The sequence below is a fragment of the Teleopsis dalmanni genome, chromosome 2, assembly GCF_002237135.1.
Source record: "Teleopsis dalmanni isolate 2A chromosome 2, ASM223713v2, whole genome shotgun sequence".
NCBI classification, from domain to species: Eukaryota; Metazoa; Arthropoda; class Insecta; order Diptera; family Diopsidae; genus Teleopsis; species Teleopsis dalmanni.
In genome coordinates, this window is record NC_051847.1 from 48,660,281 (window position 1) to 48,676,444 (window position 16,164).

General features: G+C 28.9%; 1 protein-coding gene across 1 annotated transcript; it reads left to right on the forward strand.

Moving 5' to 3' along the window:
- Window positions 1-2: 2 nt before the first annotated feature.
- Window positions 3-2,211, forward strand: LOC119674485 (long-chain-fatty-acid--CoA ligase 4-like; the record flags this gene model as incomplete). Its single annotated transcript, XM_038085621.1, has 6 exons — window positions 3-115; window positions 181-353; window positions 421-530; window positions 599-752; window positions 810-1,085; window positions 1,891-2,211. Coding segments are annotated over 6 exons (981 nt in total), but the record flags the coding sequence as incomplete, so codon positions are not given.
- Window positions 2,212-16,164: the final 13,953 nt, after the last annotated feature.

Here is a 16,164-nt window from a genome sequence, read left to right on the forward strand (position 1 = left end):
GCATTAACGATAAAATTAACTCTGGCTCAGCATTCAAAAAGGCATTGTTCAGATTTCTGTATCAGTACAAATTAAATTGGACTCAAAAAGGTTATCTTACACCTTTAGTAGACAGGTTTGTTCCAAAATAAATTTGAATATTTTTTATTATTTTTAATAATCATCTTATATTTGTTATAGGCTAGTTTTTCATAAAGTATCAAAATTGCTTGGTGGTCGCGTACGTATTATTATGTCTGGAGGAGCTCCATTATCACCGGATACACATGAGCAAATTAAAATATGTTTGTGTGTAGATTTAGTACAAGGCTATGGTTTAACTGAAACGACATCAGGAGCAACTGTTATGGATTGTAAGCCCTTAAACTATTTCTAAATTATTCAAGCACAATTATGTAAAAAATATTTTGAAATTAATAGATCGTGATATGACATACGGACGCACAGGTGCACCTTTGACAGTATGTGATATACGCCTAGTAAATTGGGAGGAAGGAAATTATCGAGTAACTAATAAACCATATCCTCAAGTAAGCACAAATTTACTTGTAGTTGTAGACATTTTTTATCTAATTTTTAATTTCCATATTTACTATAGGGAGAAGTATTGATTGGTGGTGATTGTGTGTCATTGGGTTATTACAAGTTACCTGGCAAAACAGCTGAAGATTTCTTTGAAGAAGATGGCAGACGTTGGTTCAAAACTGGAGATGTTGGTGAAATACATCCCGACGGCGTACTTAAAATTATTGGTAATAATTTAACATATTTCTGTTTGAAAAAAAATCTTTAACAATTACAATTTATAGATCGTAAAAAGGATTTAGTTAAATTACAAGCTGGAGAATATGTTTCACTTGGAAAAGTTGAGTCAGAACTAAAAACTTGTCCATATATTGAAAATATTTGCGTATATGGTGATCCATCAAAACAATTTACTGTTGGATTAGTAGTACCCAACCAGAAACACTTAGAAGAACTAGCACAACGTCATGGCCTAGAAAATAAACATTTCGATGAGTTATGTGCATCACCAGTATTGGAAAAAGCTATGATTAAAGAAATTGCGGAACATGCGAGAAAATGTTAGTATTTATTGAATATATAGAAAATTTAGCAATATTTTGGTGTAACGATATTTACAAAATAAATAGCGTGTATGGAATACGCGTCCAATATAATTACCGTAGAGAACTATAGAATAGGAAATACGAATGGATTATAAGATAAAATCATGGATTAGAATTGTAGTTGTGTGGGACAGGAAGAGTTGAGGGAGTGATCTTTAGCTTTTACAGTTAATGTGTAATCTATAGAAATACGTTAGGTACCATTATGATCAAATATGGTCTAATAAATAGTGAAGGGGTTGAAGGGAATTGTGTTCAGAAAAATATTATTGCAATTTGTATATATATTTAACCATATTAGTTGAATTGGTTAAACATTTCGTGTTCTGTAGATATAGCAATAAACTAATATAAGCTATATTTCTATGTGAATATACGCAATGAGGTGATCTAAATTAGTATTTTACATTTATTTGGATGAATAACTTCGATAGCTAGGTTAGGTTGTTTGTAAAAAGTACATAAGTGTCTGTTATGATTAAAATATTTCTTTTAAGTATGTATATACTAAAAATTACTTTTTTAATTTGTAATTCAAATGTTTTTGGCAAAATTTATAATTTATTAGTTAAATGTTTTAAACGTCCTTGCTAATTGGGCAATTAATTTTAATAAATTTAAATAAAGTTCTCTCACATTTTTTTACATATCAATAATTTGTAGTTAAATTACCAATATATTAAAATATTGTTAATTGTTTAATTATTTAAATTATTTATTTAAAATTAACGTGAAAATTATCTTATGGTTTTTGTTTTAGGTAAATTACAAAAGTTTGAAGTACCTGCTGCTATCACTTTATGCAAAGAGGTTTGGTCTCCAGATATGGGCTTGGTAACAGCTGCCTTTAAACTTAAGCGCAAAGACATACAAGACAAATACCAACATGATATAAATCGCATGTATGCTTCATGAAAATTACCTTATTAAGTTTCAATAATTAAAGCTTTGACTGACGCAAACTAAAATTTTTTAAGCGTTGGAATCCTACGAGGCAAAAAATACGAAAGAATTTCAAAGCATAATACTAAATGTCCATTTGTTTTTTAAAATAGTTTGTGCTTTTATTTGATTGCGTTTATATTTAAAGAAATATTCATATTTTTAACATTAGTTTTTTTTTTTGCTATACAAAAAAAAATTGAAGTAAAATTAAGGTATTTTTAGCTGAATACCTTTTCCGAAAAAAAACAAAAAAATTATAAAATATCTAATTTAATGCTAGAAAAACTAATTATAAATTGTATAAAGTTTATATTAGAAAAAATGTTATCTATAAAATAAGTCACATATATTATATAATATTTTAAATCTTTGTTGTAATATTAAGTACCAAATTTTGTAATATATTGATATATCTATACCTATGGGATATACACAAAATTATGTTATATTTTAAAAGCTTTTTTAGTGCAATTATTGAATATATATAAAGTTTTTTTATTTAAAAAATTTTAAATAAAAATATTTACATATATTTAATACTAAATTATATGTAATTTTTCTTAGCACAGTTGTACTTGTTAGTTTCTTCTTTTTACACTCTAATTTTTTATAACAATATAATAAAAAGCGAGTTATAACATATATTTATGTATTTGTTATAATATTTAAAATATAATTTATTGTAAACTAGATTGAGAACATTGCAAATGTGTAGTTAATAGGAGAATCAATAATGTAAATAATTAAAAAAATTTAAACAATTTTATATTGAAGAAAATGAAAACTTTATAAAAAATTGTATAAACTTTAATATATCAATATTATTATTAAATTTTGTAAAAAAATATATTTACCAAATTATTTTATAAAGTTATGTTGATTATACCTAAACAAAATAAATGTACATTAGATTAATTGCTTTTAATGTTATTAATTGTAAAAACTGAATATGAAAAATTAAGTAAAAAAGACTTGGTAATAAAATATAAAATATATTTTAATTAGTTTAAAAATAAGTATGTAAGACAAATAAATTGTAATAGTTTAATTTAAATTGATATAATTGGATATACTTATATACACGTAATATGTTATGATTTTATTCAAACTAAAATTATGGTCATGACTGACAGACCCATTATATTTATTGATAAAAAATAAATCTTAAAAATTACAATATACTTATAATCTAATAATATAAATGAATTCAACAATAAATTTTATTGTTTATAATTAGCTTTGCATGAACATATATAGATATTTGTACACAAAGCAATTGTATAGTTCGTTTATGTATATTAATAAAATGAAATATCTTTGCGAATAAATTTACATGTATTTTTAATTTATATATATTAACTTCTGATATAAATTTATTTTAGGTATGTATTTAAAACTGTTAATTTTTAATCAATTCAACTAACCTTTTTAAATGTTTCAATATAATTATCGAAAATGACGTATGTTTTTACAATAGAGTATATCAGTTATACGTTTTAATTAAATGTTATCACACTTTATTATCAGTTAGTTCAATGTACCATCAATAATTTATAATGCAATTTAATTTATAATTATCTAAATTATGAATTTTATCTAATTTCAAAATATTTTTCTAAAAATTATATGTTATTTAAATAACTTATGTATAATAAAATTTCAAAAACTGAACGATCAAAAACAAAAAATGTCCACTGATTGATAGCATATAATAAAATGAAAGTAGTGATAGGTATACTTCTCAATTTGCGGACTTAGATGCACGTTTATTAAATTCGGCAAATTTTTGGATTTAGAATCCAGCTTTTTTAAGAACATTCGCAAAATACGAGGGTTGCTATATATATTTCTGGCCTAAAAATAAAAATGCGAATATTTATCAGCAAAAATAGTTTTACTGTTTTTCAAAGTATTTTTCAGCGCTCAAACCAATTGTCGAAGCACTTTTTTTACCCCGATTGAGAAACCTTCAAAACATGGTTTTTGAACGCTTCAACAGCATCTTCTGGCGACGAAAATCGTTGACCACGCATTTTTTCTTGATGTGTGGGAATAAAAAGAAGTCATTGGGTGCCAAGTCGGGCAGCGGATGACCCATCAATTCAACGTTTTGGCCGGTCAAAAAGGCGTTGGTTTGAGCCGATGTGTGAGAGCTCGCATTGTCATGGTGAACAATGATTCGTCTTCTCTTGTTTGTTTTTCGAATTTCTCCGAAGACTCTCTGCAAACCAATTGCAGAGAGTGTTGTCCAATTACATGACAACACGTTCTGAGTGATGTTATGCTAAAAAAATGTCAACGTTTCCAATGGAAATGTCAGATTGCACCTGGCAACACCCAGTGTTGCCTAGGCCAGAAATATATATAGCAGCTCTCGTATTTGAGATCCTGAACGGATATAGGACATATTTGTTTTAATACAATATATATTAAAGATTTCCTGAAGATAAATAAATAAAATTTTTATTGTTGTGATAGAGGTTCTGCAAACTATGTGAAATGTTGGGTTGTGAATTCTTTACATTTACGTTTAGAAATCAATAATTAGAGTTTAATGATTAGCTTTTTATTTATAAAAAAATACATCGACTTTGTATTAATTCTATATTTTTTCGGATAATATCATTTACAGCGAATATGTGAAAATTTTTTTATATTTAATTGTATTTCATTATGTTTCTATTCTCTAATTTATAGATGTTGTGTTGATCAGTGTTTCTCAACGCAAGATTACTGCGGACCTGAAAAATATACAATGTGTAATACAAGGACCAGTAAAATATGAAATGGGTTTCCTAAGGACTAGTACTAATATTTTTCCAAAAAATGATCTGCATTACACTACCGAAAACGTATTACGGGTCAAAAGATTCTTTAATGTGATTTCTAAGGACTATTAACAGTTTTTTCGCAAAAGATAACATTCTTAAACTTGAAAATACAACATTTTACGAATCGCTGATGCTAATGGCGTGGACAGACGATTGAGAAACCCTGGTATAGAAATTTAAAAAATTAAAATTAAAAATTAAAAATAAATAATATGAAGACAAATTAATATTGTATGGTGGACTTTATAGAGAAATAATTTGTTTAGATAAATTATACACAATCCTATTATTCTTTTAAATATTTTATGTAAATATTTTTAAAAATTGTTAATGAATGTTTTTGCCTAGAGTCGTAAGATTTCATTTTATATACTGTATAAATAATTAATTTATTTAGTGAAATTCTGTTAGTAGAAAATTTATATTATTATATTGTTGCAAAAATAACAAGGTTTATTGGTATATATAAAGATTGAGTTTATTGCTTTCGTTAATAGTTAGGATATTGATTATAAAAGTATTCTGTTAGTATGTAAAAAAAGTAAAACACTATCTATACAAATGCACAGGTCTGGTAAGATCAACACATTTCGTTATGAAAGTCTTTGAATGATGTATATTTAAAAATAGCTGTTACACTAATAATTTCTTTTATCGATCGTATAAGTTGGTTTGAAAACATAGAATCTCATATCTGGGTTTTTGAAGAAATATAACGTTCATCTGCAATTTCGACAGAAGACGCGCTCTAGTACGACTAAAACCAACCAAACAGTATGCAGAATTGACTATTATAAATATTAGTTTATTTCTTTATTGAGTTAATCCAAGTATATGTCGGTGTGCTCTATTAATACTAATATAACTAAATGAATCTTTCTATAGGTTTAGGATTTTAAAATATTTTATTTATTTTTACTTTTGTTATGTTATGTCATCTCAATTCTAAAATTATTGTTCTTTTTAATGTAAATAAATAAAATTGAGTAGACAAATCCATCTGTCAGATCTCATGATTACCCTAGTCCACACTGGACAAGAAACGTACCAGTCAGCTGCTTTAACTAAAGCATAATCACCTCAGCACTACGGTATTGGTGCTGACGGGTCTAGGAATATATGCTATGAGAGTGAGTCTACCCTATAAGGGGTCTTGTTGTGATTGTGGCTCTGCGAATGAGGAGAAAACTGTATTCCATCTCATGTATCAGTGACTACATTGGCTAGAAAAATACCATTATTGTTTTACTGACCTAACAGAGCTCTGACTCTGCAAAATTACAGACTTTGCCAAGTTTATTAATTTGACAGGTTTACTTTTACTTGAATGGGAGACTCGTGCTTTTTGGCATTTTGGAATGCTGAGCTTTAGTCTATGTATGAATAACGTTAATCCAACGAGCCATTATTTGAGCTAAGCGGATTTTGGGTACGAGGCCGACACTCGAACCTAACCTAATTTGTAATATAAAATTTACGAACGATTATAAGAGAATAACTCTAATTAAACTTTAGTAACGGTGACGTACCTTGCCCCGTTGGTGAAATCAATGTTGTTCAATTATAAACACCGAAATTTATGTCTTGTAGGAGCAAATATGTCTAATGTTGAGCCTTTTCCATGTTAGTGCATCTGGGCACTTTTACTCTTTGATAGCTGGGGGTTTCTGTAGAGTCCCACTCATCTCACTGACTAATTTGTGTATTTCTCATAAGCATCGTGATTATTCAATGAATGATCTAAGATCTACGTGCGGTTAGTGATTAGATAGTGCTCTGTCCCTAATATATTTTTTGACTGAATCTATTTTAAGGTCTCTTAGCGTGTCATTCGTGCGGATGAAGAAGAGTCGTCGGAGAATCTGACTTTGAGCAACTTGTGGCTTCTGGAGCAAATACGTAAATTTATTTGTAGATGTGTGAGTCCTAACGGTCGTGACTAAGGTTAGTTTCGGTAGGACTGGCAATCTTATGTTCAAAGCCAAATTGAGCTTAAATCATTACACATTGTATGACCAGAGAGGGCGTAACACTACCACACCATTTGAATAATCTGATTAATCCGATTAAATTGCTGTTTGACAATACCTAAAGTATATAACTGCAACAATACGATAACATATGATAAAGAATAATTTAAAAAAATTGTGCACTTGAGTTTCTATATTCGTGAAATATTTACAAAAAATACAAAAGACACCAGAGTTGCGCATATTTTACTTGAAGTTACAAATGGAGTCTTTCTGCCCTAGTGGTGCATAGTAGTGCTTCGAGAATGGCACTTGTGACTTCATAATACGGTTGAAGTGTTTACACATGCAAACGTGTGTGAAAAGCGCGTGAGAGTGTGTTCGCTAATGCAGCTAATAAATTTTACCAACTACACATTTAAAATGCCATAATTTCAGGTTCGCTAACTTTACGGCCACCTTTTTACGAAATAAAACATTAAATGGAAGTTGGGTTGCAATTTTATTTATTTTTATTTGCTTTGTAAAATTGGAGCAAATGTCCTTTGCAGAATTATGACGATAATAACTGGTATTTGTGCGTTATTTATGGCGCAATTCCGAAACATGTGAAGAAAAGTTTATAAAGAAAATTATTCCTTGAGATTTATGTTTGTATTAACAAAAAAAAAAAATAATAATAAAAAAGATTCCCATATACTATAATAGTGTAAAAAGCGATGGTGTGTAGCTTTATTGCATTTTTTTATATTTTCCTAAATATAATACCTCCAATGGTGCATTTTTGAGAAGCCAGATATAATTTTTAATTTTTTACATTTTTCATTTTTGTCAATATAGTTCGTTTATTTATTACTATTTTATGGATATCAGTTATGTTCCACAAAGTTCATGTTTTCAATCAATTTTCCTTTTTATTATAAAATATAGATTTTAACATATTATGTAGAGAAAGTATATAGAACTTTAGCGAAATAACTTTTCGATAAGTTTTACAGCATATAATCTACAAATTGATAGTTTAACGCACATAAAACTGCTAAAGAACCTTAACTGATGACTATAAAGTAAGTATTTTTAAGACTGTATTTTATATATGGCTACTAACGATTATATTGCAGATTTATCACCTATATACTTATAGGTGCTTGAAGCAGTATTTAAAGAAAAAAGGTGTAGAGGTAGATCATGCCTCCGGTGGACTGATCAAGTTGAGGATGTACAAATGGCACTTGATGGATGAGACTGTAGCAAGTGCACACAGAAGTACAAAGCGCTTGGACAGCAGTGCTCCATCAGGTGTGAAGGTAAATCATGCCTCCGTTGGAGTGATCCAGTTGAGGATGTACTAATTGCAATTAATGGATGACACTGTAAAAGATGCATACGCTAGTGAAAAGTGTCTGGTACGGATTGTTACGGACATTAAACTAAGTAAGTGACAACAAGTATGAGGCAAGACTCATTTTCACATACCATATGACACTACATCAACTCAATTATAATCTACACAATTCTAACTAATCTTCGAAAATTATAGTTGTCATAAAGGTTTGGTACCAAAATGTAACGTTTTTAATCAGGTCACAAACGGCTCTAAGACGTAAATAGAATTTAGAATAACGCTATCAAGGAGTTTTTTTTTGTTGTTATTAAAAATTATAAATAATTTAATAATAAATAACAATAATCCTATAAGACCTATTGTGCTATCGCTGGAGTTAGTCCCTAAACTAACTCTCATAATTTTAGACTATTAGTGAATAATAGCATTTGTATAACTACAGTAATGCTCATTTAGTATACTGTAAGCCATACTGGACATTTTTACTTGCAGTCAATAAGACTTGGAGCTTGGTAATGCTTCAAACCGAAAAATAATGGAACTCTATAAACAGTAGCAACTAAAAAATGATTATCCTGATTGTTGTGAGGCAGTCATTAAAATAACAACGGTACACATTATATGTTACTATTTAATACCTACTTTATTATACTATATAATGCTATATAGTAATACGATAATAAAATACTATATAATACTTATTATATCCTATACTGATATCATGCACTAAAAGGAAAGTAATGCTATGTAGTAATACGATAATAAAATACTATATAATATTTATTATATCCCATACTGTTATCATGCACTAAAAGGAAAGTTATTTTCTTCACTTTGATATCTGTTCATAGAGTGTTGACAAGTAACATAGACAGTAATATAGACTTCTAGAGAATACGTTGAGAAATATTCTGTGTGCAAATGTCAAAAAAATGTGATCAAAATATTATCATAATAATAAGATTTATGTGGAAAGCAAACGTTTTGATCTAAAACAGACAAGGAAAACGACAATCTTATAATAGAAACTAGTAACAGAAACCGGTAGCAGAAATCGACTCTTTAACAGAAAAGTTTCAGTGAATTTATTTAAATAGGAAAATTCTCTAGTAATATTAAGCTAACTTGACCATTTTTCTAATTTGTTTCTAAAAAATAAACAAATATCTGTAATAAAGTAAGAGATATTATATAAAACTGAATCAAGTACACATTGATCCTAGGAAAATCTTAAAAGTACATAAAGTAATGATGTAGTCCACTATTTTGTATGAGAAGTTATAAAACCGAAATATCCCCTTAGGAAAAAATTAGAAGAAATTGATAATGTTACTCGTAATAAGGTGTATCTATATGACATAAATGCTACTTTCGCAAGTGGATTGGGTGATTGAAGGAAACAGTCAAAAAATTAGATATATTTCCTATTAAGCCATTCTTCAGGAGTTAATAGAACAAGATTTTCAAAATTATTTATATTGTTTACAAAGATGTCTAAATTGTTTTTTTAAGTACTAAACGTATTTTCTATTGTGTTTTAGTTTACGATAAATTAGTATTAGTATTAGATTTTAGTTACTTCAATAAATAGTTTTAAAGATGTACTGAATCCATAACTGAAAGTTCTCATGGAGAGTTAAGCTAGACACTCTGATATTGAGTTACTTTTTTTATTGTGATGAAATCATGACTTTACCTGGATTTATGGTATGGTATAAATTAATTAATGAAAATTAATTTTTGGAATAATGTTTACGGAACTATAAACTAATTAAACTAATTAAAGATCACTCATGATGAGTACTTGGCAATAGTCGAAACAGCGTTGTATGATCAGCTAAATTTCAATAAATGAATCAAATTTTTGTTATTGTTTCGTCACTACTGTTTGAACCCTACTAGTCATTTCGTTATAAAAATCGTCAAATTCGTCAAAAAATATCGACATTGAAAATAAATGTTTTTTAAACTAACAAATTAAATAAGGAACTTATAATTCTTTATTACAATTTAATATTTTTGTCTTTGACATTAAAATTATTTATTGTGAAATTATTCTAAAGCAGCTATTTCCAAAAAGTTGTCGTATATTTACAAACGTTTAATAGATAAAGAATATTAAAATTTTTTAAAAAAACATTTAATCTTTAATAATCTCTTAGTTGATATTTTTAATGACCTCTTATTAGATGGAATCGTAAGGGGAATCCTATAAAAGATTGTTTACAATTTCATTGTGGTTTAGTTGGGGTAATCGGTAAAAACAATAGTTATTTTGTGACAATGTAGTGCGCATGCTAAATTATTGAGAGAGCAAAGAGAGTAGTAGCGTAGTAAAAGCTTCCGTAATTATGAAGAGCAGAGCGAACCGGTAAAAGAGAAAGTTGATTTGAGTTGTGAGTTGTAAATACTGGCGGCTTTTTATTGAATGAATTGTTATTTTGGATTTTTGTTTATTTGCAATCTATTTTTTTTTTCTTTGTAATTTTTATAATCGAATTCCACATTTTTAGGGCAACATACAATAAACAAGACGTACGTGTTATGACCGACTTAACGGGTGTTCGCAAACATCTTCATGGGGGTATAACGAACACTTTCTGTAATAAATGAAATTTGGCTTTACCGCAAATTTGTTGTTAATATAATTGAAAACTGCTTGTTAGAGAAATGTGCTTATATCAGAAGTTTTACTCGTTTTTGGACCAAAAACTAGTGAAGATAAATCAACGAATTATTGTTTTTGAATTTCCATAAATGAAATTATTTTCATTTTTGGCAAATAAAAGGATAATTTGAAATAATATAATAATGAAGTTTTCGGTTTCATTTTCTTTAATATAATTTTAATATATGCTTTTAAATTTTATGATTGTTATATATCGGGATTGTTGTTTTGCTTTGTTTATTAATTTTTATACAATTTTAAAATTAATATAGTGATTCCAACAAATAATACTATAAGTTCTATATTAATTTTTCCTTAAATATATCCATCAATCCATAATTGCTCACAGATCTGTTATAGGTCATCTTCAATGTTTTTTGTATTTATCTTTTTCTTAAGCTTACAGTCATAATAACTTTTTTCACTTTTTAATAATATAATACTATGCCCCAGCCAACGAAACCCTTGTTCTTTAATATATACAATCTGATTTAGATCTGATGAGTCAGATTCTATGCCAGTCTTATTCTATAATAAGACAGTCTTATCTTATGACATAAGGGTTTGAACAATTTTTTATAAGACTTTGAACACATTGCTTAATACCTCACCCCTCACTGAAACCCGAAACTAATGTTAATTGTGAACATAATAAAAACATCGGAAAATATAGTTCTATAATTAGTTCTATGATAGTTCTATCTATAAATCTATTACTGAGAGATAAATAATAAGAAATATTATTGAATTTTTCTGGACAAAATTTGGAACAAATAAGCTTTTATGTCGGTTTAGTGTTTCTGAAATATGTATCTTATATCATATAACAATGATATGTCAGCTTTGGTATCGGAAACACTTTCCCAGTATTGAATAATACATGCAAAATAAAGGTAGAAAGTAGAGTTAGAGATATTTTAATCTGGTTGGTGCTGCATACTTGAAGTACTGTACTTCGAATATGTCTTCACTGACAACTAACTAGCAATTAAGTATTTGTATTTTATTATAATGGTAGTGCCGTTGCTTCTGATTCTGATACTGGTATGTTGGAGGTATCAAAGATTAATGGAAGAAAAATTTCATGATGGTTTATTTCATAAGAAATGTATGATGTATTAATTATCCTAATGATTTGGGTTTATAAGAACTAAAGTTGTGTTGTTTATTAAACTATAACTAAATATAATGATATATATTTACCTAGAATGTCCAGTTTTGAAGAGGAGAAATATATAATTTCAGATATTTACACTTAATAGAAGAACTTATAAGAATAAGAACTCACTCTTATTAAACTATAACTATATATAATGATATATATTTACTAAGAATGTCCAGTTTTGAATGACGGAAAAGAGATAATTTAGGTATTCACTCTAAATAGAAGAGGGGGATCCGTGATGGGTTATTTGTTATAAAACGTGTGATGACATTATTATCTTAATAATGTAATTCTATAAGAATTGGAGTGGTGATTCTTATTAAACTATAACTAAATATAATGAAGTATATTTATTTCGAATGATAAGCTTTAGAGGAAAATAATAGATAATTGCTTAAATTAAAAATTTTGATACTTGAAAAAGCGAATCGTTTTTCGATTTTTGATTTTTCAAGATAACTTTCAGATATAAGCTTATACTTTGTATCATATTTACTCGTATTCACCTTGATCACCAACTATAAATGCGATTAATATAATTAGTACATCCTACGCCCAAAAATTTGAACATTAACGTGTCTATAAAACATATATATAACGATTTAGAATATATTTTAAATAAAAAAAAAGAGAGATGACAATGCCAGAGCACTTGTCCGGTAAGGAGAAAGGGAACATTGAATGTTGTTGGCACTTGTCTGTAAGATAGATTTGTAGATAATACCATATGGGAAATAATCTTTGGTACTATTTTTAATAAAACAAATAAGTTAATGTTATAATACCCACTACCAATTATGAAACACCGTTTATATGAAAAGTATAGGGTACTAAAAATTAATATATATTATAGCTTTTGTCGTTGAATCTAAGGGTTAAAGGTTTTATATTGCATAATAAAGTTTATGTTTGAAAGCTATATTTACACTTTAAATTTTAGTAGAAAATCCTATAACATTGCCAAGTGATATACTGGCAAACATAGCAACTGATAAAAAATTACACCTTTTCATATCCAGTTGGATCATAGTATATCCTTTGTTCAATTTTAACATATGGCATGTAAATTTATTCACTGATGCGTCCATTTCAAAGCTTACTCACATACATTCACACACATTGGCACATACATACACATTTTTTTATTTAGAAAAATGTAAGTATGTACATGTTCTATCTGGTATTCAGTAATACCAGTCATACATATAGTAATACATGCACACAATTTCTAATATTTCGTGTACGAGTTGTGCACATCTATTTTAAAGGCTGATGACCATGACCTAAAAGTATGCTAACATAATGGAAGCATTTATTGCCTTGCTTGTTGCGTTGTAGCTTTGGTTAGCATTGGAAAAATGGCTTCGGATGAGAGCCATAAAAACAAAATGAAACAGAGTCGTGTAAATATTAGTTCAATTATATCCGCATATCTGTATCGGTTGGAAGGAAGGCAATAACTGCAAAGCTAACGTACTTATTGTCAATAATATAATTGAATAAAAGTGCTTGAGAAGAGAAATATATGCTTACATGGAGCATTCATTGTCATTCAGTTGTGGAATTCGTTGCATTAAAGTCATTTAGTGCAAGTGCATCTAATGCGATGGGAATGATTATGGGAGAGGTTGTACATTTTATTTGGCTTTTTGTATGCGATTGCAATAATGTTTGCCTTCACTTAAATCGGAAATTGTATAAAGGCATTGGTGTGCATTTAGCAGGAAAAGGAGATTAAGATATATTTTGGACTGGTCTGGCAGGAAGAAGTCGGGTTATAGTAACTTTTTGAACTTATGATCATTTTCTTTGATTCTGAGAAGTTTTACAATTTCACAATTACTTTGGAATACAAAGATAGTATTAAGAAGTCAGTTAAGATAGGACTTATAAGAGGTTAATCAAATAGTATTATTAAGTCAGTTAATAGGACTTACAAGAGGTTAATTAAAAATTGGCTGTTTTGCTTACAATATAACGCTTCCAAAAGTATAAAGGAGTTTTTAGAAATATAATTTTTACATTGTGACCGAAAAGTTTCCGGAAAATTTTAAATAAAACGCAAAATTCTTAATCTTCATCAATATTTATTTTATCTCCTTCAAAATATGCTCCATTAGAAGCGATACACAAATGCCAACGTTTCTTCCAATCATAAAAACATTTTTTATTAGGCGCTTTCCGGTATGGCTTTGAGTTCCCTCTGCGAATTCTGTTTTACGTCTTCTATGGATTCAAAACGCGTTCCTCTGAGTGGTAATTTGAGGTTGGGAAACAGGAAAAAGTCACACGGTGCAAGATCAGGTGAATACGGTGGCTGTTCGATGGTATTTATTGAATGTTTGGCCTTAAAATCGTTGATAATGTTGAACAAATTGAGGTGAATCGGAACAAGCCGGGCGTTGACACGTCGCATACACAAATTGTCCACCAAAATCAAACGAGCCATCTCACGACCGATGCCTAGCTCTCGTGCTATCTCTCTAACACTCACATGAGGATTTTTGAACACGATTTCCTTTGCCTTTTCAATGTTTTCGTCGGTGGTAGAGGTCGAAGGTCGTCCAGAACGCGGCATGTCTTCGACGGTCGTACGACAGTCCTGAAAGGCTTTGTACCACTCATAAACTTGAGTTTTCGATAAAACTGATTCCCCATAAGCCTTTTGTAGCATTCGCAACGATTCTGCACACGAAATTTCGTTCGAAAAACAAAATTTGATGCAAACTCTTTGTTCAATATTTTTTTCCATTGTTTTTTTCGCAACGCACTACTGAGGTGAACTGGTTTCAACAGCCGCCGTAAACGAACTGTCTGACAGATCGCGCTCATTTTTGGCATAGTAATTAAGGACAGTGCTGCCAAACTACATAAACTTAAAATATCGAAAAATATACAGCGCGCGAATTTTAAATGAGAATTTCCGAAAGCTTTTCGGTCACAATGTATACTTAGCTACTGTATGTGTGACAAAAATCTACAATAGTTATAGTATTTAACTATTTCACGACTTTTAATTTAATATCCAAAGTCGTTACAGTCATTTAAATTCTTTAATGATTTAATTTGCTTGAAACTTTTAAAAAGGAATAATACTAATATATTATTCGAGATACTGATTGTGATAGCTAAAAAAGCTATACCATATTACGAGTATTATGATTTTCTAAACAGATATTTTTACAATAATAAAGATAGTATTCGATAAAACTCGGTGGATGGATCATCTAGTTCTCATTTGTAAAAAGTTACCTATTCGGATAACATTTTATAGTAGATTTTATAAAAATCGTTAGCAAGGTAGACAATGCTTGTGCTGGCAGAATAGTTTTAATCAGGACGATTGGGGAGGAAGAGTGCTTAACTTGAGGAATTTTGTCCAAAACTGGGATTGGTGGGAAGACTTCTTAAATGAAGGTGAAACTGCACACTGATTGTAGTTCCAATGATAATGTTGAAAACGATTTCCCGAAGGGAAGAAGTATGATAGTAAGTAAGCTAGATAAGATAGTACGATAAGTAAGAACTAAGAAGTACATTTTTTTGCAAAATGAAAAAAAATATGGATTCAATCTTGATACTTATTTATACTTATTAAAGAGATTTTTACTAAATGAAAAGAGTTATTTTCGAAAGAGTTGTAGAGACAAAAATCTATCAAATAATAACTATTGATTAGTTAGTTGCAAGGCTAATATAAGCTATTTAAAACCTATCAGATAGACTCCCTCATAGTAAAGACATCTCTCATAAAGAGACGCTCTGCCGGTTGCTATAATTAATTTCACAATCAATCCTACAATCTTTCCCAAAATCAGTCTTATAATCAATATGGCAGGAAGAGTCAGTCTCAAAATCTATCTTGTAATAAACTTCGCTCTATTAAAGAATTATGAAATCCATAAGAAAATAGTTGCTATAGTTGTGTGGGTTATCTGATATATAATATCTAACTCAGTACTTATTTTAAAAATACTTCAGAATTTTGCTATTTTCAGACTTGTGTAGTTGTCAGAAAATGATGTCTCGTTCATCATCAAAAGCATTCAGCATTTCTCTTAATAATTTTAGATGTTTCGCCTGCAATTGCGTGAAATTTATAAGTCTAAG